Source organism: Eucalyptus grandis, chromosome 6 (genome assembly GCF_016545825.1).
Source record: "Eucalyptus grandis isolate ANBG69807.140 chromosome 6, ASM1654582v1, whole genome shotgun sequence".
Taxonomy (NCBI): domain Eukaryota; kingdom Viridiplantae; phylum Streptophyta; class Magnoliopsida; order Myrtales; family Myrtaceae; genus Eucalyptus; species Eucalyptus grandis.
In genome coordinates this window covers 40,710,330-40,734,676 of record NC_052617.1, presented here as the reverse complement: position 1 = coordinate 40,734,676, position 24,347 = coordinate 40,710,330, and the positions used below count along the sequence as shown (strand labels likewise).

Sequence of the window (24,347 nt, the reverse complement as noted above, 5' to 3'; positions counted from 1 at the left end):
AATTACAAATATTCCTAAAAGCTCAATTCCTACTGTGGAGTATTTGCAACAACGCACTTCCAACAAAGAAAAATCTACACGGAAAGAAGATGATACCTGACCCAACTTGCTCACTATGCAACTAAGCTCTGGAGACGATGGAACACCTCCTCGTGTTATGTGAATGGACAAAAGACATATGGTTAGATCCCAGAATGGAAGCACACACATCCCCTACAACAATTACTATAATCGACAAATGGGTTTGCGATTTCCTCACCTCGAACTTGGACCCAAAGTTGAAAGCACTGTTCGCGAAGGTCCTATGGCCGATCTGGAAGGCACGGAACAATCTAATGTTTCAGGGGAGTAGGCCATACCCAAGATCTATCATCAAAGAAGCCACTTCCATAGTCCATCTTTATGCTAAATGGCAACCCAAGGGAACGAAAGGTGAAATGCGACCAACGTCGAGACAGACGAACTGGAGTTTGCCGCCACCGAACTCCCCTCAAGCTTAATGTCGATAGCTCCTAGTGCAGTACGACGATGGAGGGATTGGTCGCCGGAATATGTAGAGATGAATGGGGAACCGTCGTCAATGGTTTTGCCAAGTAAATCTGAGCTTCGTCGGTGCTGATTGCGGAAACTCTAGCTATCCGAGAAGCCTTGTCGTGGCTGAAGGAAAAATCGTGGAGAAATGCAAGCACAACTGCGCAAAATGAATTAAACTCTTTTGAATAGCCTCTGCACGTGGATGTTGTCTCAAACAATTCTGAAGCCGTGGATTGTGTAATAGGCCGGCTACAAATTCCTTGGGCCGCAGGTGCATAATTGAAGACTGCAGAATATTAATGGGCCAAAATTACATGGGGTCGCTTTAAAATATGAGCCCAAAAATGCAAATTAGGCCGCAAACTGAATTGTCAAAGTCCACCGGACGGATTCTCTTTCATCGAATTGGAAAGAGAGTCCCTCCTCTCCACTATGTTCAATTGTATGTCTTGATATTGGAAGTTTCTGTTATTCATCTAATTGTTAATAATGAAAATTTTTATCTTCTGACAAAAAAAAAAAAAAATATCTCGATTCCCTTCTTCTTTCCGTGAAAGCTTTCTTTCTAACTTCTTTTGCAAGATGGATGTTAGCAATCTATTGGGCTCGGTCCACATTCGGGCTTGGACGTCATTCGGTGTTAGTTCTCGCTGGACCCCGAAATGGAAACGGTAAGGTGTGAAGTCGACATCGCAGCTGATGAGCTGCACAGGGAAGCGTTGAAGTTAAACCTTTCGAAGCATGATCTGTCCCATTGTTAAAGACAATCCTAACGAGATTTAAGCAAGAATTTCAAAGAAGCTTCTGAATTTGTCATTTCCTGAGTACCGCCACCAACTCTCTCTCCCTTCCTGAGTCCAAGTACAAAGATAAAAGAATTTACAAGAAAGCAAGCAAAAAGTACTTTCTTCATTCGAATTATTGGTCCTCTTATACAATTATCTTCTGCAGAAAACAGCACCACTAACTTTCGGGAATCAAAAAAGGAAGCAACTAGACATGAGGCAAATCAGGGAGTACAGGCATTTATAGGGTACCTACACATTTTTAGACATATTGAGGGTGGGGGAGAACAATACGTGAGGACATCAAACTAACGAATGCGATTCGAAGGCCCTAACGGGGACGCGCTCTCTACAAGCTAGACGCACACTCCAAGCTAAGGCGTACTCTTTGTACTTCCCTTTCTAGGCCGGTTGCCCCTGAGGGCTGCGTCTCCTTTTCCGCCATACACCTTTTGTAAGGCATGAATCCTCTTCCTCGTCTCTCTTGCCTCGTCATTAGTTCGGGGGCCACCGACGTGCTGCTTGGTTTCGAAAGGAAACTGAGCTTTAGGTCAAAGCCACTGTGGAACTCGTTGGAAGTTACACCGTTCCTGGATTCTGGAATCCCATTTTTGTTGATGTCTCCGCAAGTAGATCGCGGAGCCACCTTATTGCGAATCGGTGAGAGAGAGATTGTCAAATTGCCATAAAGATTCAACCAAGGCGCTGAAGGGGCAGGACCAGCTTCCATGCGATCGGTGGATGTGTCCCGTGGCTGCACTAAATTAAGTACCCGGTTTGTTTTTGCAGGTGATGTCGCGGACAAAGTATCCTGAGAAAGGGGATCTTGAAGTTTCATTTCTTTCGACTCCGACTTGATGGCCGAAGAAGATTGCCAATGCGAATCTGTTACAGATACAGTCATGCCAAACAGCTTGAGGGTTCGGGAAGGTGCTTCCTCCATGGCACCTCCTGAGGCCTCACATCCTCTAGCATGCAGCTCGAGTTTCTACAATCCCAGAAACATGCCATAAGATAAAAGAGTCTAAAGATGACACGCTGACCTCAAGGCTAAGTAGCTTTATGTTTGGCATACCTCACTAGTGATCGGACCATTCTCCTCAGCTGGCGATTCAAAGAGTGACAGACCTGCACGGCAGGCCGCACCCCCCGAGGAACTTGGGGACGAGCTACCACTGGGTGTGCTTGCACCAGAGGAACCCAAACCATCTGAGCCTAAAGTGGATAACACAGACATAGGCGATTGGTTCTCAAGTTCGGAGACTGAGAAATTTGGAGACCCAGACCTAATTGGCTGCTCCTGAGGCAAGCTTTCCTTGTTGATCGGGTGAGCCAAAAGCTTACGAGGGTAAGGATGCATCGGCTTTCGTTTCGGGCGCGGAGGAGGAATCTCAATGGTTTCCACCTTGCCATCAGTCGGGTCTTTAACGACCTGCCAAACAGTGAAACAAGCAGAATTAGGACAGGATCGAGAATAGCAAAGACCATCCCTTCTATGACCATTTGAAAACCTCAGGTCATAAATAATCAGACTTACCAGTCAATGGGACACAGATATTTTGGTAAAGAATGGGTATCGGTATACCTTTGAGAAAAATTTCTGAGCATGGCTCCGAATTTGAACGGCAGTCTTGGTGCCCACGTGTTCTGAACAGAAATGAAAAATTTTATCCAGTGAATGAGAGAAACCAAAGAAATATTAACACATGAGAAGATTATTATTCCTGTTGATTACCTTCTATGCGACGCCACGCTCGACCATACAATTTAAGAGCTTCAAGGAACTTTTTGTGCTCTTCCTCTGTCCATCTCTCTCTCTGCTTTGTGATGGTGTAAGGTTTCCTCACCTATCGATATCAAAGTGACAAGTAAATCAGATTGAACAGGGAAAAAGATATAGCACAAGAACCTAAAGCTTGTCACAGTGGAAGAGGGATAGTAGACCTTGGGAGCATAGTCATTCGCACAAGAAAACTGCTCCTTTAGTGAGATGCTGGTTATCGAGTGCAGGCTATCACTCAATGACATTTCGTTGCTTCCTACGATCATATTGCTCGAATGGGCACTGCCATCTTGATCCTGCATTAGTAGAGATAAAGGTTAATAATGAACCCTGCAGCATAATCTTGAAAATCTAAAACTTAAAATAGAGGGAGAGATCTTGCATTTAACATATCCATCTCTACATTAACCATATTCTCTTCCCCCCTTAGAATTTTGATCTATGAATTTGTGGCTCTCAATTGTTTCACTCATTCATCTCTTCCTGGTTGGCCCACGTAACTTTGTACAACCCAAAAATGCTCGATTGCAGGGAGCAGACAATTTTGTAAGAAACCCTATAAGATATACTGCAAGAATGACTTTGCTTCTACTAAATATATCAATTAAGCGCAGGAACCAAAATACACGAGCAACAGCAGCCTGGCGAATTTCACCTTAATCAGGAATATTAATAGCATCAGGTCACAATTTTACGAGAATCCAGACACTAACTTCCCTCATGAAAAATAGATGCATGATAAAAACCGTAATTCATAAGAATCGTCAATTCCCCAAGAAACGCTGAAATTTTCAGCCACGAAACTTGTTAGATCTACTGTCTCGACGGATTCAGTGAAAAGGATTGTCGCTCTCTTCGAAAAAAATTCCAATTTTCTTTTTTCTTTTTTTCTCTTAAAAAGAACAAAAGTGAGAAATTGTACATTTCTGGGTAGGTTAAGCAATCTTCACAGACCAACCATAAGAATAACTGAGAAAATCGACTGACCGCAGGGGGAAAAAGAAAGCACGAAAAATTCAAAGACGAAGACGAAATTACATGAATGAAGATCATGACAATACCTGTACGGTCATATCGGCACCAACGCACACCGCGCGAGATCTCGTTTTGCCAACCCCGAAAAGAGTCAAGACGAACGTCTCTCTTCCGGGCTTCCTCCTCTGCCCTCGAATCGACCGGCTCCGTTCAAAGACCGACCGATCTGGATCCCTTCGAACCGCCGCCGTCGCTGTCGTTCCGTCCGTACGAGCTCTTCTCCGGCTCAATTCTCGAGCTCCGAACGACAAAAAAAGGAAACCACCCACTTCAAAATGGAGACTTTCGATCCACGCCTTAGTTCGGGAACTGTTCACACCAACAAACAGCAGCAACTACTTCAGTTTTCACCCACCAAACAGAAAAAAAGGGGAAAAAAAAAAAACAAACAAACGGATTGCGACGCAAACTAAATAAACTGGTCTCGGAAGCAGGAAACGCAAATTCAACTTGCAAAGCAGCTTACGCGAACTGAAGGAAGCGGCGATTGGACCAGGGGGGGGAGCACCGTGCGCGGAAATCCTTCAAAACCCGAAAGAAGAGAAGCGAAGGAGGACGGTCGGGAAGCTCCAATCCGGACACGGAGAGAGAGAGAGAGAAGGGAAGCGAAGAGAAGAAGGTGGAATTGAATATCTGTTCTTTGCGAGAACGAACTGGATTTGATTTGGGCGAGCGATGGAGAGAGAGAGAGAAGAGAAGAGTGTCTGTGGTGATGTCTGGCCGCGATGATGGCCCAAAAGATAAAAGCAGGGGCCGCCACGTCAGATCCGGTTTTTCGCGGAAATATTTAGCTCTGTCCCCTTTTTCTCTTTTTCTTTTTCTTTCTTTTTTTCTTTTTCCTCTTTCTTCTACTCGTTTCTCGCCTAGAAATGACCCGAGGGAACGCTCGAGAACGCAGGATGGAATCTTGTGGCTCACGTCGCGAAGAGCCCCGCCCACGTGGCGCTCCCTCGCGTCCCTCTCTCCCCCTTCCGCTTTTTTTTCCATTTGCGCGGCGTGTTAAATTCGGTGGGAGTGAAATTAGGAAGAGGGAGCAACGGGACGCGCGGGACTCCCGCCACGCGCCTGCCGAAACGGGGGTGGGCCCCAACACTCGCCTCCTGGGGCTGCCGCGTGTGGATAATGGGTCGGATTGGCACTTGTGTGGATTGCAGCAGCCCCCCCGCTCTTCTCTCCCCCACATGTTTTTGCCTACCCTCGGAAAAAGGCCATTCAACTTTCAAAATAAAAATACCGACCGAAAATTAAAAAAAAAAAACTATTTTTTGACCGCAATTTGTACTTTAAATTCGATATGGGTACGTAACGATTTTGTCTTCTCCAACTCGATGAATTTAGTAACTAATCAATATAATGAATGACATTGAGCAAAGACATAACCAAATCTTCTATTCAAATAGGTTATTTATGTGCATTTACCATTGCATGTACAACACGCGAGCAAATTGAATTGAGAAGGTGAAATAGACCTTTTCGATTATTTCATTAATCCATCGGATATTTCCTTTTGATAAAAATTTATGGAAAATCATGCACGAACATGACTCGATTAATTTGTCTCGACGTGAAATTATCATTATTTAAGGATACAATCTCTTTACGCATGTAAATGACAGTTCGTATTGATAAATAAATAAAAAACAAGTAAAAGCTTTCTTTTTATAGTATAGGGATAGTACTGCTATTTATATTGAAGCGCCATTATGACTAAATGAATTAATTGCACCCTATGTAGGATCTCGATATTTATCACGCATATCATACGTGTTGCACGTGAGTGAAGTTCATAGCATCTCTTTCATGTTTTCAATCAAAGCTGACTCGGCAAAACATTCCAAATCGACACGGGGAAGGATGTTATCATTGTCTCAAGATACAATTTCTTATGTCAATACATATGTAAATATCAGCTCATATTGGTAAAAAGGAGAGGCGAAAGTTTCTCTGTCTAGAGTTTAGAACTTGTGTTATGACTAATGACTTAAAAGATTCACTTCCCTTTAACACAACAATCCCCTAGGATATAGAGATTCATTGCACACATATGTTTTTTTTCGTATTTGCAATCAAAACTAACCCCATAAAAACATTCCAAATCAATACGAAGCAGGGGAAAACTAAAACAGCAGACAAAGGGTCAGAATCGACCAAAAAGAATCTCACTAATTAAGTGCGAAACGAGATAAAATACTATGTAAGCATACAAGGGAATAATGACTAATATTCCCACGAACATGTGTATGATGGGAAAGCTCCCACTTAAATCAGATTCACTATCTATCAATCAAGCCAAAAAGCACATAAAGGACATGGCACCGAAGGCGAGTACGACTCCATCGCTACTCTCGTGCAATGACAACCCAACACACCTAACCCAAATGAAGACAAGAGGCATCCAAGTTGTCCCTATTTTAATTCGAGAAATCCAATGATGTCTTCTGCCGGAGGAAGAGATAATTAAAATAAAATATCTTCAGCCATTAAAAAAGCACAAAGTGCGAGAGAGAGAGAGAGAGAGAAAAAGTAGGCCAAGAGTTGTGGATGGAAAAGCGCGGAGATGAGGATGAGTCGGATGAGCTGGTCTCAGGCGACTTCTAAGGCCACTTTCCCCCTTGCGCTTTTCTCCACGTCAGCGGCCCCACTCGCCGCCCTCCACAATGACTGCCCGCCACGTGTAATTTTTTAGAGACGGGACGACGGAGACGGGCGAGGCGGATGTGTTTTGGATGGCTCTGCACCACTCGTACTCCTTACCCCCGATTTAAAGTAATCCCCAAAAATCCTGGCCACAAGTCCTCGCGTTAGGCTTTTCGCGAGCGGGGATGCGCTTTTTGCGCTGCGGAAATTACACTAACCTCCCCTCCTAATCTTAAAATTAGCCCATGTTTGCCGCCTAAGCTTTCGCCTAATTGCGCATTAGTCCCGAACTTCCGTTTTCTTATGCCTATCGATCCCCCATTATGCTTTTCGTTAACATGTGTATTTCCCATCGCTTTTTAAATTGAATATCTCCTACCCTTGATTGCCCTTAAAAAAAAGAATGAAACAAAATTAAAGTACACGAGGAGAAAGATAACTTAACTGAAATATAATTATCATAATAAGTGATAAATATAAATTGACGGATGTATAAATAGTTTTATGAAAATACCATAATAAAATAAAACGTAGAAGTTTCTAAATAGCAAAAGGGTTGAATATTGAAAATTATTTTATTATTTTTTTTATACTTATAGTTGCAAAAAAATATGATTGATCAATTAAATGTATCCAAATAGCACGTTAAATTTCAGTTGATGGTTCCCTTTTATGCTCTAAAGGCATCCTTCCCGGTGTAATGCTTTTTAAATATTAATGTTAATTAATTATTTTATATATTAATTAAACCTTTAGAAATACATCAAGAGCAATCATGTTTGCTATCGAGGCTCTTTCCCTTTTTGATGGGCTCTTTGTTCACTCTTTTTCTTAAACATATGTTGTCTAATTTTATTAAAGTAGTCACACCCATCAAGTTTGACATGATGCCGGACTTGACCCGGTTTTGGACGCTCATGTGGACCTTGGAGCATCCCAGAAGCTCGGAGATTTTTCATTCTCTAATGTGATTATTCATGTTTATATTTCTATTATTAGTCTCCGAGTTGATTTAGTCTTCTCCAAGTTTCAATTTTTTTTTTTCATCTTTTTACTACAATTAAGATTAAAAGAGAGATTTTTCTTTTCGAAAAAATGATTTGAGAATGTACTCTTATTTTTCAAGTGTCTTGCACATGCTAACGAAGAAAATAAAAATGAAGAATTAGCGGCGGTAGCAAAACGACAGTCTATATGGATACTGTATAAGAGTCGAAACTTCAGGGGCAAAAGTGCAATACCCTCGGAATTCGGGGGGGCGTTGTGTGAATTCGTTGCCCTTTGTTGGAGGGCGGACACAAAGGAAAGGGAAAAGCGATTTAGGCGGTGACAGGTGCAGTGGAACGTGGAAGGTTGCGGTCAACACTGTGAAACATGAGGCGCGAGATCTTTCTCTCAGATATTCTTTATCTTCACAAAATGAAAAAAGAAAAGAAAAGAAAAGAAAAAAAACAAGTGCTCTCTCTCTCTTTCTTCGTTTTCCTTTCGGGACGGTTCGTCTGGAACGACCCAATGCCATCGCGACATGTGCACGGCGGGCCTGACGCTTTTTGTGCTTTTTCCCCCGGGGGGCACGACCTGGTGGGTGGGGCCCGCCCCCCGTTCGGGCGTTCTAGGTTTTTACGTGTGGTCAACTAAGTACCGGAACGAGTGGCTGAGATTCGTGGCGGTCTTTTCTGCCTTTTTATTAAATTGGTCGATTTTAACGTGGTCGCGTTTGTCAAATGCCAGCCAGACTCCCGTTGCGCTTTTTCAGCTTGACATCTGCGTCTGTCTGCGGGCCTCAGTGGGGCTCGAGTTTTAATCAATGTCGGAGGAGTGGTTTTCTTTTCTTTTTTTTATAAATATATATGGGTTATTTTCCTTGGCGATTCCTTAAATTTCACAAAGATATTATATGTGCTGGCGCAAGTTTTATTGCGGGGCAAAAGGGAAAATCGGCAGAATATATCCGTGACCGAATGGATGTGAAAACGAAGTGACTGGCGGGCACGTGTCTGCCTCTGTCTGCCATAATTTTAGGTTTTGGTTCGGTCGTCATCTCCTCGCCCTCTCCTCCTATGGGATCACAAAGCCACATGAAATTTGTGGGCCCGACTCTCGACGCTTTAGTGAGGGTCTCACTGATTGAGGAAAAACTCTCGATAAAGTTCGAAACCTAATGTTGGTATTAATTCATCCATAAATCTTTTAATTTGATGAATTGAATTCTAAATAATTTTGATATTTTATCAATATAATCTAAATTTTTTGACATTTTATCAACATAATTGTTCAATTGAAAATTGATTTTGAAGACGTCAACTGTTTTACGTAATGTTACTAATATTGACATCAACACTTTTAATAATTTTTTGTGAATTTTTCATATTTTTTCGTTCTTATTTTTCCTTATTGTGGCTAGCGAGGCTAAGTGAGACATCGCCGATCTTTGGCGTGGTAGTTTCAGCTTTGCTAGCAGCGAGCGAGGTAGCTTCGGCACTCGCTAGTAGTTGGCAACAACTCACCTAGCCTCGTCGGTCGAAGTTGAAAAAAAATAAATAAATAAATATAGAATGTTTGGATATTTTTTAAAATTGCAAAAATTATCAACCTTAGCTTTGGTTGGACCATTTTAAGTATCTTACATCTACGCCAATAATTTCATGTTGAAAGTGGTCAAAATGGCTATATTGGCAAATTGAAAACAAGTTTATGACTCAATTGTCGTCATTGAGAGGTTTAATGCTAATTCAGTATAAGTATAATATGTATACATATATGTGTGTGTATATATGTATATAGAAAATTTAGATTTTTTTTTCAAAATTGCAAAAATTGTCAATGTTAGCACTAATTGTACCACACAAGACGTCATACATATACGTCATCAATTTCCAGCTGAAATCTGCCAAAAGGGCTGTATAGATAAATTGACAATAGATTTATAACTTAATTGGTGTTATTGAGAGGTTCGGGAAAAATTTGGCACGAGTGTAGTATGTTTCATGATTTTTCTGGCAATTTTCCTACTATTTTACGATTGTCGAATGGCATCTTGGGTCGACTTTCGCACATTGGGTGGGTTAGTCCACCTCTTTGATTCAGTGAAAAGGAAGATTATACCTTTTATGAACGTATTAAGAACTCGAGTAGTCACGTTACGAGTCCCCTTACCATATAAAGCGACTCAAATGTTCTATTTTGGATATTGTCCTTCGTTGGATTTCATTCCTATTTCTCCTCTTAACCCGTTGCTGAACCACGTCAGCTTCACAGCTTGTTTCTCCACTAACCACAGATTTGCCTTCTTCATTTCGAGATAAGCTCTCGCAATGCCGAGAGATGGAGAGCCATAGTGCTTCGACACTTATTTGTTCGATAAGAAAAGCCGTGTGAACAAGCGTTTTCGAACTCTTATTAAGCATATTGGACAAGAAATGTTTCGGTTTTCACAACATTAATTGACGCATAAAGCAGGAAATAATAACTTGCATAACAGTGTTCTTGAGACACTTAGGGGGTGTTTGGCAAATTTTTGTTTCTATTCCCCGGAACACAAATTTTGTTCTTTTGTTCCGGGGAACAAAAAAAAGAACATAAATGCTTTTGTTTACATTTTTTTTTTTGTGACCCGGGAACCGCCGTACAGCGGACGACCGGCGACGTAAACCTAGGGCGACCCGCAGGGACCCACCTCCCACGGGCCACAGGTGAGTCATGCAATGGGGGCGAGAAGTTTCGAACCTCTTCCCTGCCAGTTGAAAGGTGAGGTGCGAACCATCTCGTCCACCGCGGGGTGAGTTTGTTTACATTTCTGTTCCCGAGAACAAATTTGGAATTGAAAAGAAAAGTAGAAAAAAAATATTTTTGTTCCTGGGAACACTTCCGAGAAATACTTTTATTTTCTTCTGCTTTTTTCTTCTTCTTCTTCTTCTTCTTCTTCCTTTTGCCGATCACTGGCCTTGGCCATGACAAGGCCAGCCCCCGGAGAGACCGCGCTGCCTAGGCGAGGTCAAGCCTTGCCCGGGCCAGGCTGGCCTCCGGCGAGCTCGTTGGACGTCGCCCACCCGGTCACTGGCCACAGCAGTGGCCAGCAACTAGCCAAAGAGAAAAAGAAAAAGGAAAATGAAAAAAAAATGAAAAAAATGAAAAATTTTTAAAAATTAAAAGAAACAAAAAAATTATACAAGTTTATCGAACGCATTTTAAAGTTCAAAAATTGTTTCCCAAATTAGAAATAGTTTTTTTCTATTTTTGTTCTTGGGAACAATTTTTTAACATAAACGTTACCAAACGCACCCTTGTGGCTGTTTGTTTAAATTTGTTTCTATTCCTTGGAACACAATTTTTTGTTCTTTTGTTATGGGGAACAAAAAAAAGAATTTAAAACGCGTTTGTTTACACTTTTGTTATTGAGAACAAAAACTATTTTTTTGTTCCCACAATGTAAACAAGAAGTAGAAAAAACTTATTTCTTGTTCCTAGGAAAAATTATGAGAAACACTTCTTCTTTTTCTCTTGTTTATTCTTCTTTTTTCTTTAGCTAGAGTGTTGCTGGCCCCCGGCGAGGCTCGGCCTCGCCTTAGCTTAGCGAGCTTAAGCTAACCCAGATCCGATAAAGTCGAGCAAGCGCAGCCACCGGCAAGGCTTGGCCTTGCTGTGCCACCGCCAGTCGGTGTTGCCCAACGATGGCCAAGCGAGGCCGAGCCTCGCCGGTGGCCGGGCGACCTCGGCCCGCCGGATTTTGGCGAGCTTGAGCTCGCCTAGCCAAGGCGAAGTCGACCTCGCACCGCCGTCAAGGCCGACCTTATCGTGGAGGGGGGAGGCCGCCAAAAAGAAGAAATAAAAAATTAAAAATTAAAAGAAACAAAAAAAATTATACAAGTTTACCAAACGTGTTTATGTTCTTTTCTATTCCAGAACAAAAATTTTGTACAATTACCAAACGCATTATTTTGTTAAAAAATTATGCCCGGAACAAATAGTTTTTTCTATTTTTGTTCTCAAGAACAATTTTTAAACGTAAACGTTACCAAATGCGCCCTTAGGGCTATTTGTATAAATTTATTTCTATTCCTTAGAACGCATATTTTTGTTCTTTTGTTCCCAGGAGCAAACCGGGAACAAATTTGAAATAAAAACAAGAAGTAGAAAAACTCGTTTCTTGTTATCGGGAACAATTTCGAGAAGCACTTCTTATTTTTCTTTGGCCGGTCACTAGTCTTGGCCATGGCCGGCGACCCATGTTGAGGCCGGAGTGTCGCTAGCCCCTGGCAAGCTTGCCGACCTGGTGGTGGCCCGGCGAGCCTCGCCATGGTTGGGCAAGGCCGCTAGCCAAAAGGAAGAAAGAAAAAGAAAAAAAGAAAGAATGAAAAGTAAAATAAAAATTCCTTAGCAAAAATAAATAAAATAAAATAAAATAATTATCCTTTTTTAGGTTCACTAGGATTCGTATAAGTTGGATCTTCCAGTTATCTCGGTAAGAATAAAAAATTAAAAGAAACAAAAAATACAAGTTTACTAAATGTGTTTATGTTTTTCTATTTCGTAAATGAAATTTTGTATAATTATCAAACACGTTATTCTATTCAAAAATTGTTTTAGGAATGAAAACATTACCAAACGCGCCCTTACTTAGCAAAATCTTAAAGCTAATAATCACCAGCAAGATGCAAAATTCAATGGTGCCTTGGAGTTAGCTAACCAAACTTCGGTGCCAATGGGCCCTGCTAATCTTGGGCTAGGCTTGGAGGCTTTCTTGTCGTCGCTCTCTTGGATTGGATCATTCCAGCTTCCTTGCAATCATTTTCAGCTCTTTTCCCTTTTTTCTTTCTTTTGTCGGGTTAACCAAATCATACTACGAATTTCCATCAATTGGACTATGCCGGGTGTAAAGGAAAATCTGGACTAGGTGTGCTTTTAATCAATAATTCTTCTACTTAGATGCCAAGAATTCATTGTCCTGTTCGAAAGAACAAAAATCCGCTTCTTTCGATGTTATCTCCTATTTTTGGTGTACTTCCTTATTATATCAATATAGTGGAAGCTCGTTTGTAAAAGAAAGCTATTCAGTCTTGTCAGGTGAAAAAAGAAAATTCAAAACTTGAAATGAAGTACTATTTTCTTTTAAGAACATTAGATCTATAGTAAATCTTTTAAAAGATATCTTTCATGAGGTATTGGGTTCCCAATCTTGGTCATGCACTTCCCTAGAGAGTGAGTTTATTCTCCTCACCTTTTTCCATAGTTATTCCATCATTCTTATCCGTGCTTTTTCCCTTCTTATATAATAGTCAATACGCTACTATTCATTATAGAATAACTTTTAATCTCGATTTGTGAGGGGCAGGGTGAGAATATCATTTCTTTCGCCTAACCAAGAAAAAAACCTATAACACGTGAATTTAAAATTACATAGAGAGTGATAAATTACGAAATGCATTTTGAGTGACATAATATTTTTTTTTTTAAATAGAAGATGATTGTTGCCTAGGCATAAAAGAACTCACCACCAGCCGTAGGGATAGATGAAGTTCACCACAAAGGGCTAAAGAAACACAACCGGTATAAGATAACCATTACGGATGATTTCTTGTATCATCTAATTAATCATGACCATGTGTGACACTACATTACCGTCATTTCACTGATAATTAGCTAATTATGTTTTCAGCCTTTCAAGTCTCACCTTCTGTTCATTTGTTCTCGGAAATATAGGCGTGCATACAAAATGCATCATTGTTCCTGTAACAAATGCAGAACAAAAGGAATTGCATATAATCCACAATGAACAAATTTGAAAAACACATTTTTCGTTTTTTTTGGGGTCAATGTTCAAAGGTCAACGGCGGTCAACATCGATCAACGAATGACTAGGTCGGGTTGGGTCAAACCGGGTTAGGTCAAACTAACCGACTCAACAATATGACATCACTGTGACGTCATCAGCATGTATCTTGCATGTGCGCGAGCAACCACCGGCTAACGTCACGATGACATTAGCAGGCATGTGTGGCGCATGTGCAGAGCAATTACTATGCCTATGCTGCGCATGCGTGTGCAGGGCACATGCTTGGGGAAACGCACGCGCCGACGAGTTAGAAAATTTTGGCCGTGCGTGGCGGCACGTCCAGTGGTCCCCGGCGGCGAGCCACTCATTGTTTTTCTCATCTCGATGAGAATTATGACCCTGCACTTTCAAAAATGAGTTTTGACTCACAAAATATCAAAAAAGAGGGGTGAACAATAGGCGAGTGTCGGGATTTCCGTCCCCGCATGTCCGTCGCAATGTTTCTCAAAATTTCGATAAAAAAAAAATTATAAAACGTCAACAATGTTAGAAATTCCTTAAAAAACAAATCGATACTTGAACGACCAAATACCAAAAACAAATGCGGAAATGCACTCAGAAAACATATAACACCGATCAAAGGCATATCTCGAAGACGAACATATCTTATTTGCTACAAATTAAGTACTCATTGCGGTATCAGAGAAATTGATTGAAACCCGAAGTTTCGTTTTTCAAGAGGGAGTATACCATTGTCTCAAGAGAAGGAAAAGAACATATTGTTTCATTCTATCTCTCAATATCCCTCCTTTTTCATTTTTATACAAAAGTTATTATTTAAAAATAATTGCCTCATTTCCTCTTATGGGCCCTTACTTTATGGGCCTAGTTTGACCCAACATGGGCAGATGGGCCTGACTTGGCCCATCAAATAAAAAAAAACCCATTACACACTTTTTTTTTTCTTTTTTTTTTCTAACAATGATCAATGAGGTTGGTAGGCGAGCAATCACTGATCTCTGGTGAGGTAGTGCCAATCTTGTCGACAATGAGCGAGGTAGCTTTGGGCGAGTTGGCACTCGCCAGCCGCCAGCGATGACTCACCGAGCTCATCGATCGAAGTTAAAAATAAAATAAAAAATGTACATAGAAAATTCAGATTTTTTTTTTTCAAAATTATAATAATTGTCATTGTTAGTACTAGTTATGCCACATAGAACGTCATACATATACGTCATTAATTTCCGGCTGAAATCTGCCAAAAGAGCTATATTGGTAAATCGACAATAGGTTTAGAACTTAATTGGTGTTATTGAGAGGTTCGGGAAAAATCTGGCATGAGTGTAGTATGTTTAATGATTTTTCTAGCAATTTTCCCACTATTTTACGATGGTGGAGTGGTATCTTGGGTCAACTTCCGCGGTGGGTTAGTCCACCTCTTTGATTTGGTGAAAGGAAGATTATACCTTTTATGAACGTATTAAAAACTCGAGGAGTCACGTTACGAGTCCTCTTACCACATAAAGCGACTCAAATGTTCTATTTGGGATCTTGTCCTTCGTTGGATTTCATTCCTGTTTCTCCTCTTAACCCGTTGCTGAACCACGTCAGCTTCACAGCTTGTTTCTCCACTAGCCACAGATTTGCCTTCTTCATTTCGATATAAGCTCTCGCCAATGCCGAGAGATGGGGAGCCATATAACTTCGACACTTATTTGTCCGATATGAAAAGCCATGTTAACAAGCGTTCTCGAACACTTATTAAGCATCTCGAGTAAGGACCGTTTCGGTTTTCACAACATTAATTGACGGATAAAGCGGGAAATAATAACTTGCATAACAAGTGTTCCTAAGACACTTGTCGGCAAAATCTCAAAGCTAATAAACAGCAGCAAGGCGCAAAATTCAAGGTGCCAATGGGCCCTGCTAATCTTGGGCTGGGCTGGGAGGCTTTCTTCTGTTCACTCTCTTGGATTGGATCATTCCACCTTCCTTGCAATCATTTTCGGCTCTTTTCCCTTTTTCCTTTCTTTTGTCAGGTTAACCGGAGCGTATTACGAATTTCCATCAATCGGACTATGCCGAGTGTAAAGGAATATGGACTAGGCGTGCTTTTAATCATTAATTCTTCTACTTAGATGCCAAGAATTCATTGTTCTGTTCGAAAAACAGGAATCCGCTTCCTTCGATGTCATCTCCTATTTTTGGTGTACTTCCTTATTATATCAATATAGTGGGAGCTTATTTATAAAGAAAGCTATTCAGTCTTGTCAGATGAAAAAAGAAAATTCAAAACTTGAAATGAAGTACTATTTTCTTTTAAGAACATTAAATCTATAGTAAATCTTTTAAAAGTTATTTTTCATGAGGTATAGGGTTCCCAATTTTGGTCATGCACTTCCTCGAAGAGTAAGTTTATTCTCCTCACCCTTTTCCATAATTATTCCATCGTTCTTATCCGTGCTTTTTCCCTTCTTATATAATAGTCAATACGCTACTATTCATTATAGAATAACTTTTAATCTCAATTTGTGAGTGGCAGGGTGAGAATATAATTTCTTTTGCCTAACCAAGAAAAAAAACCTATAACGCGTGAATTTAAAATAACATAGAGAGTGATAAATGACAAGATGTATTTTAAGTGACATAAGATTCTTTTTTTTTTTCTAATAGAAGATGATCATCACCTAGGCAAAAAAGAACTCACCACCAGCCATAGGGATAGATAAAGTTCACCACGAAGGGCTAAAGAAACACCACCGTCAATGATAAGGGAGAAATTCACTACCTAAAGGACACATTACCAGCCAAGGATAAAGAATTTTTGGTTCACCACTAAAGGAATTGGATAAAGAACCCAAAATCAAAATTTCTCAATTGAGGAAAATCTCATATGTTCTTCAAATTCAAGTCTTATTCAATCAAAATGAGATTGCATATCTATTAGAGGGACTCTAAGCAAGCAAACGAAAATGATTCTTAGAATTCCTAAAAAATCATGACAATTTTATGAACGGTTACATAATTATGACTCCGATAACACACTTAACACTCATAAAAGTAGGACTAATAACCATTAATGAGAGGCATAATAAGTAGGATTAAATGCAATTAATTAGGACAAGATGTATAATATGTTGGATTAGACTCTTCGAATCCGTACACTAGCCTTGTAAGCAGATTAGCCTCCTGGAGTGATCGGAACATCCTCCGGTCGCTAGGTGGTCTATTAGGAGTAACCTCCTGGAATGATCGGAACATCCTCCATCCTCCAGTTGCTAGGTAGTCTATTAGGAGCCTTCAAGTTAACAATAAACTTATAAATCAACATTTTAGTAGTTGATTGGCAACCATGAAATTGACAACTAACCCATCGAATCAATAACTCTGGTACAGAATCGACATCTTCAACCTCGAAACCATTGAATCAAATTGTAGCCTAAATCGGCCTTTACTTTGCAAGAGTAAGGATTAATCTGAATCGATTGACGGAATCTAAATTGAGCTCGAGAGTTGTTTGCCAAAATCCGATGCTCCCACATCAGAAAGTGAGTTGATTTGTCATTCAATCACTCTAAAGCTTCAGGGGCGTTTCGTTTTCATGTTCGGTTACAAAATTGTCGATATTAAATTCGGTAACGCGCATGCGAATTTAAAAACCACGACGAAGAACGCCAGCAATAATTATTAAAAACCCAGAAACGTTACTATGTAAGTGTCTACGACCGGCCGATACCAACGGCTAATACTTCAAACCCACGCTTGCACGACCCGTCCCATGCTTTAGCCTTAGGGCCAACTGGATCTATTCATGCTGATTCACATCAATTCGCTCCACGTTTCAGGAATCAAACCTGGATTTATTCCGCGATTTTTACCAATTTTTTTTGTAGTTTTTTTTTTGGGGGGGGTTTTAACGAACGGCTTTTAACATCGGACGTTTGGGTTGCCTGAGAATGGGCGATATTTTAATAAAGCAAAGACAAAAGCGGTGGGCGCGGTCTAGTCTCCCGTCCGAGGCTTGAAAACCGGGGTCGGGGGCGGGGCGTCATATTCGCCTGCATATTCTCTCTCTCTCTCTCTCTTAACCTTTCTCTGAGGCTACGCCACCGAACAGCAAACGGCCGAGATTGGTTACGCTTGTTATTCTCCCCCCCGTCGCTAGCCGGCCACTTTTATATCCTCCTCCCGTTTCGTACTCTTCACTCATCTCCCTCCCCAAAAGCCCAATCGAATCTCGCTCCTCCTTTTTTTTATCTTCCACATCACCACCTTCGTCCTCCTCCTCCTCCTCCTCCTCAGCGTTCTCTCCACGTTCATCTCCATCGCTGTCTCCCTCTCAGATCCGGAGCTCTTCTTCGCTAGCCCGCCAATGGCTGCCGCTGCCACCCTGAGCGCCCCCGACGCTGCGAAGCTCTCTCAGCTCAAATCGGCCGTCTCCGGCCTCGGCCAAATCAGGTTCCCGACCATGTTTCCCTCCCTCCCTCACTCCCTCCCCGTGTGTCTGTGCGCTTCCGGATTGGTTTTGTGCGTCGGTTGATTCGTGAGATGAGTTTGTTTCGACGGTTGATTTCTGGTAATTTCTTGTGTATAGGAGATCAGCGTTAATTCCGGATCTCACTCTGTTTCGTTTTGATTCTGTATGGCAGCGATAGTGAGAAGAATGGATTCATCAACCTCGTGTCTCGCTATCTCAGGTGACATGGGACGGAGTTGTTGATCGGGCATTTCTTTTTTTCGTCATCATCATCGCTTTCCTTTTTTTTTTTTTTTTTGGTCCGATGCTTTGATGGTGGAAAGTACGATTCATCAACGTTTCATTTTGTTTCGTTTTGTATTTTTCAGTGGCGAAGCTCAACATGTTGACTGGAGCAAGATCCAGACGCCCACTGACGAAATTGTCGTCCCTTACGATAGCTTGGCGCCCACTCCCCAGGGTATTTACTTTGCCCTGCTCATGATCCTCTCGTTTGATTTGCATGACATTGCCAACTTGAGCATCGGTTTTTCCCCTGCTGCTGAGACCGTAATTCCTCAAATTGTGCAGATCCTGCAGCGACCAAGAGCCTTTTGGACAAACTCGTTGTGCTGAAGCTCAATGGTGGTTTGGGAACTACGATGGGTTGTACTGGTCCCAAGTATGGCTTCTGATCTTATATTTCGTACATGTTGGATAAGACGATCTCCTTTTAGTTTGATGGATCTCATCAGTCGGCTACCGATGCTTCTCCATTTGGAGTTGCTGTAGAAGTGGGATGAGTTATTCTAGAATGATGTGCCTGCACTGGTCGGGTTGTAAATCACGCCAATTGTCTCTTGCAAACATATTAATATGAGCGTTTTGATTATAGTCCATACACGCATACCATCATCTACCATCATCTAGTTGTGCATGTCTTAAAGGATGCAAGATGCGTGCCTTTTTCTTTTCCTAGAGCCTTGAAGGAATTTTTGAAATTTCTAAATTCTCATAACTTGACATCCAAGTAATGTCGAGGAGGCAGGTTGGAAATTGCGACAATTGGATCACCTTTCTTTCTCAGTTCTGTTGCGCTAAAATGTACTTTATCAAGGGATCCATTTGGTATCTCGACAACTTTTCCTTTTTCTTTAGAAGCGAGGGAATTTTATTGAAAGAAAAGAATAAAGTGCAAAGGATGTGTAGATAGAGGAAAAGAAAAAGAGAATAAAGAAGAGAAAGCAAGAATATTCTCACTTCATATGAGAAATCACCACTTCAACAGAATAAATAAAGTTGAATTGAAGATGATCATCAAAACTTTTCAGATCTTCAAAAAATAAAAATCTCGTCACTTTTCTTCATGCCACATAGTCTTAAGTATGACGAGCCAGGCAAGTCATGTGATGAATCTGAGCTAAAAAATTTCGTATGGCAGATAGTTTTGCCTCTGAGGAATTGGCACAAAAAGAAATCATTACTCGGCAAAATTTTAATCACCTTGTTAAGAGACCTCATTGATGTGTCTGCTTGATCTGCTTGGTGCTTCCTTGATCTTATTTAGTTTTAATATTTAGTAAGGCTGTAAATGTAGCTTCCTCGAACTTTTACCCTGTTTACTGGGACAATTGTTAATATCCTTGTCTATAGGCTGCCAATGTGCCTATGTGTTAATGTGCATGTTTCTATTGTGATGTAGATCTGTCATAGAAGTACGCAATGGATTGACATTTCTTGACCTTATTGTTATCCAAATTGAGGTAATCTTCTTTAATTTTCCATGTGGTGTGTTTTTGTTTTTAGCTCCATTTCTTCTGATCACATCTTCCTTCTATTCATGTAGAATCTGAACACTAAATATGGGTGCAATGTTCCCCTGCTTCTGATGAACTCTTTTAACACCCATGATGATACGTTGAAGGTGAACAGCTTTCACCTTACCTCTTTGTTGATATTTTAGTTATGTTGATTGCTAATTGACCCATCTTCCTTGTTGTAGATTGTTGAAAAATATGCCAACTCAAATATAGATATTCATACTTTTAATCAGGTTTGTGATGCAAAATTTTGGTCAACTGCTTAGTATTTGCTTATGAGTTTATAATGGAATTGACTAAGTCATTTTTGTCTCGATTGTCTTGATTGAATTATATACAGAGCCAGTATCCCCGTTTGGTTGTTGAGGATTTTATGCCACTGCCTTGCAAAGGACAGACTGGAAAAGATGGATGGTAAAATTTTGTTTAAACATCAAGTATAAGGACTTCAGTTTTCATGATCAAGATGCCTTCTTCATTAAGTTTTTTTGCATCAAAATGATTTTGCTTCAAGATAGGTCATTTAATGAAAGAGGCTGTAATTGTAGGTCTTTCAGTTCGTTGTATAGTCATTAGTCCTTTAGAATTCCACCTTTTATGATTTGATGAAACCCAGATGTGGCAAGTGCATGCTGGCTTGAGCAAATTGACTTTAATGCAGGAAGTTATTTGCCACCAATAGTTGAACTTGATTTTTAATCTTTTCGACAATAAATTTCTGACTAATCAGTATCTGTTCATTCTTTTGTCATAAACTTTTAATGGAAAATCTTTGATGAAACCTTTCTCCTGTCTCAAATGCTCTACATAGGTATCCTCCTGGTCACGGTGATGTGTTCGCATCCTTGATGAACAGTGGCAAACTTGATGCTTTGCTCTCACAGGTTTTCTTTTATCACTATTACATTCCTCCTACTTTTGCCTTTTCATTTGCTTATCCCCTTTTCTCTCACTTTTCATGTTTACAGGGCAAGGAATATGTTTTTGCTGCCAACTCAGATAACTTGGGTGCTATTGTTGACCTGAGTATCCTTCTATTCTTAGTTTCTTCTGATATCTCTGGTTTCTAGATTTTAATCGCATGATATCTCCTTCCTGAGTCTTTGGTTTGACAGTTGGGCCCGTTTGATAATTTTTTGTTGTCCCATGGACCTTAACTGAATTGCATAGAGATCTTAAATCATTTGATGACAAACAAGAACGAGTACTGTATGGAGGTAGATGAGGAGGATTGTGAGGAAGAATTATTTTAATAGATTGGTATTTGTATTGACTTGCTCACAATTTTACAGGTTACTCCAAAAACCTTAGCTGATGTGAAGGGTGGTACACTCATATCTTATGAGGGAAAGGTTCAAGTAAGTAACACCATTTTCTTTGTTAGTTAGTCCTGTGAGATTGTTCTCTGTCGTTGAAATTATGACCCAGGCTACAAAGTTCTCTAAAATTTATTAAAAGTGCATTTCTTTCTGATGGTTAAGATAACTAGAGCCTCAACAAACTTACATTTCCCAGCAGATTCTGAAAGTGGAACCTTATTTGATTTTGACATTCCGTTCATGGATATTTTTCAGATTAATTCGGTGCCACGATATTTTAGTATATTCCTGCAATATCTCTAACTTCTTAAAATCCTCTTAGAATCGACTTTATCAATCCTAACCTTTGTAACACTGGATGGACATTGGTTTGACAGAAATGCAATCCTCTGAAAAAACAAACTCACATTGTTGTAAAATGAAAACTGTTACGCCTTTTTCATTTTTTTGAGTCAATTGTAAATAGAACATGTTATTTCACGGAAAAATCACAGATGTGATCATAAGCTGGATTTACACAGAGAAAAGGGATTCATGACTGACATACTTCTGTCGCTTATTGCAGCTCTTGGAAATTGCACAGGTCCCTGATGAACACGTGAGGGATCCTTTCTCCCCTTTTCCTTTATTTCCATGGTCTGAAGCATGCATTGGCATTTTCTGAATTTGTATCTCTACTTCGGTTCCACTGCTTTGTTTTTCTTGACCTCTTATTGAGATACGTGGGAATCAAGGGAGTCATAGTGGTACTTAGGCTACATAACGGCCCACAAGGAAATTGGTACTCTCGTTCTAGTGACTTTAATTTGTTTTAAGATGACTTAGTTGATACACTAGTTCCCTCTGTGCCTACATCTAGCATGTCATTGCGAAGGCCAGCACCATACGTGGCTGCCATCCTCAAATGTTGTCAATGACTCCTGCTTATCAGGATCTCCTAGGTAGATATTGACCTTATCTCTGAGATCATGGCATTTATCCAGGTGACTGCCTCCAGATGTTTCACGGGCTCTTATGATGACTTCCTCTCTCTTATCCAAGCATTTATAAATTTGGAGATCAACATCTCTTAAATGTGATATGGTTTTAAACACGTATATTTCAGTTGATGAGTAGTCTCAAATCTAAAAATCCATGAGATGCAAACAGTTTACTGCTTTGTATAAGTTCATACAAACAGGGTACTGCTTTTTTCTGCCCTTTTGATCCCTTCTTTTTCTCAACTCGTTCTCAAATTCGATGCTGAGATGTTATGTTTCATTTGCTTTATGCAGATCAATGAGTTCAAATCAATTGAGAAGTTCAAGATTTTCAATACAAACAACTTGTAAGATATGCTTTCTTTTGTGTGTTCCGCAGACATGGAAGCGAGTTCTTGGCATTACATTTATGTAATTATGATGAAGCAAGCACTGACATGACAAATACAGGTGGGTTAACTTAAAGGCAATTAAAAGGCTTGTCGAAGCTCAAGCTCTTAAGATGGAGATCATTCCTAATCCAAAGGTACATAATAGTAGATCCTGCTCCCTTCTCTTTGCACAAGTAATTGCAAGATGCTGCTTGTATAGAGGGAACCTATTTTTGATGTTTCTTGAATTTCAGGAAGTGGATGGAATTAAAGTTCTGCAGCTAGAAACTGCAGCTGGTGCAGCAATCAAGGTATTATTCTTTACCCAACTTCTCGTCAAAATAATCTATTTGTTGAAATTTTGTCTTTTTAAATTTGTGTCTCTTCTTGCATTAGTTCTTTGACAATGCTATTGGCATCAATGTACCTCGGTCGAGGTTCCTTCCAGTGAAAGCAACTTCAGATCTGCTTCTTGTTCAGGCTAGTAACTTGTCCTAGTCCGTGTTAACTTTTATTTTATTTTATTTGAAGAAGAGCATTAAGAAATGATGGATCTAATGCATCTCTTACTGTCTTACAGTCCGATCTTTATACTCTGGTGGATGGTTTTGTTGAACGAAACAAGGCTAGAACAAATCCCTCAAATCCTTCAATCGAATTGGGCCCTGAGTTTAAGAAGGTGAAGATTTACTTGCAGGGATATCGCCATCGCATCTCTTTTGGGATAATGACTGACTTCTTGTGATGTTGATAGGTTGGCAATTTCTTGAGCAGATTCAAGTCAATTCCCAGCATTATTGAGCTTGATAGCCTGAAGGTGTCTGGTGATGTATGGTTTGGCACTGGCATTACTCTCAAGGTAATTGGTGATATACCACATTATACCCAAATAGGATACTTCTTGTTTTACACGTCTTTTTGCTTCCACTTTCAATGCTGATGTGACATTTTCCCAAGATTCCTATGCATCTGTTTAGTTGCATGCTGCAATTTTTTTATGGAAAAATTCCTTCAATGACTTATTGACTTGATATATAGCATCTCCTTGATCATTTGTTGGACTTCCCTGAAACAAGACATTTATACATGCATCTGGCGATGTCAATCATGATTTGGTTGATTTGGCCTTGACAAAAAGCTAAAACTCCCTATTTCATGTAGGGAAAGGTGACCATTGCTGCAAAACCTGGGGTTAAGCTGGAAATTCCGGATGGGGTGGTGCTGGAAAACAAGGTACACAATCATAGAATCTATGTCGTTATCTATGTCGTTTATTCCTGCTGATGTTGCTGTCCACATATCGTGCCTGCTGATGTTGCTGTCCACATATCGTGACTGTTGAATTTTCTGTGCAGGAAATCCATGGCCCTGAGGACCTCTAGAGTCACCACTTGGTTTTCCAGAAGGAAACATATTGAGAGTAGTATTTGATCTTGCACTGGAGACCCCGAGTATGTTGGTGTAATCTTTACATATTTGGTTAGGTAAATAAGTGGACAATTCCGTTTGAAGCATCTTAACCCGAACCTTGGGAAGGCGAGGATTTTACAATTTTGCTTGTTTGAAAAGAGAGTGAGAAACGCTGCTAAACCAGTGAGGTCATTTAAATGTGCCGTCTGCTCTTTCTGCTGTATAAGTATTGTTGAATGCCAAACTCTGCATGTCGGTCTTATGCTACAGATTCTGGTACTTTTATCGGACATTTCAGCAGCGATTTTCCCGAAACATAGGAAAAAAATTCAAATAAAGAGTGCCCGCTCTGAAAGGCCACCATACCTCGACAGTGGTTCATATAAATGAACGAGGAGTCTGCTAGTTTGTACGTGGAAATTGTCTGATTCAACTGATACCCATT

General features: G+C 40.3%; 2 protein-coding genes across 3 annotated transcripts; one reads left to right on the top strand and one right to left on the bottom strand.

Annotated features, from left to right (window-relative positions):
- Positions 1-1,418: 1,418 nt before the first annotated feature.
- Positions 1,419-6,655, bottom strand: LOC104449760 (protein REVEILLE 2). 2 transcript variants are annotated; one of them, XM_039314205.1, is made up of 8 exons: positions 6,637-6,655; positions 4,604-4,733; positions 4,164-4,446; positions 3,264-3,398; positions 3,055-3,166; positions 2,905-2,966; positions 2,395-2,751; positions 1,419-2,307 (listed from the first exon to the last, which is right to left on the bottom strand). In XM_039314205.1, exons 3-8 carry the CDS (start codon positions 4,173-4,175, stop codon positions 1,669-1,671), a joined length of 1,317 nt encoding a protein of 438 aa, XP_039170139.1. In that variant the 5' UTR covers positions 4,176-4,446; positions 4,604-4,733; positions 6,637-6,655; the 3' UTR covers positions 1,419-1,668. The 2 variants fall into 2 exon arrangements, with proteins under 2 accessions (XP_039170139.1, XP_010062320.1); XM_010064018.3 differs by lacking the exon at positions 6,637-6,655 and having other exon boundaries at positions 4,604-4,878.
- An 11,263-nt stretch (positions 6,656-17,918) lies between these two features.
- Positions 17,919-23,874, top strand: UGP (UTP--glucose-1-phosphate uridylyltransferase-like). The gene is given in 21 exon segments (NM_001302734.1): positions 17,919-18,004; positions 18,196-18,243; positions 18,392-18,483; positions 18,594-18,684; positions 19,705-19,765; positions 19,849-19,926; positions 20,005-20,055; positions 20,163-20,236; positions 20,634-20,706; positions 20,791-20,848; positions 20,993-21,039; positions 21,115-21,180; positions 21,707-21,739; positions 22,416-22,468; positions 22,572-22,647; positions 22,747-22,803; positions 22,889-22,972; positions 23,073-23,171; positions 23,247-23,351; positions 23,654-23,725; positions 23,848-23,874. Coding segments are annotated over 21 exon segments (1,431 nt in total).
- The last annotated feature ends 473 nt before the right edge of the window (positions 23,875-24,347 follow it).

Coding starts and splice junctions, on each gene's coding strand:
- LOC104449760 (XM_039314205.1), bottom strand. Junction 3,167..3,263: donor CGAATGACTATGCTCCCAAG/GTCTACTATCCC, acceptor TGATATCGATAG/GTGAGGAAACCTTACACCAT. Junction 2,967..3,054: donor AGCGTGGCGTCGCATAGAAG/GTAATCAACAGG, acceptor ATTTCTGTTCAG/AACACGTGGGCACCAAGACT.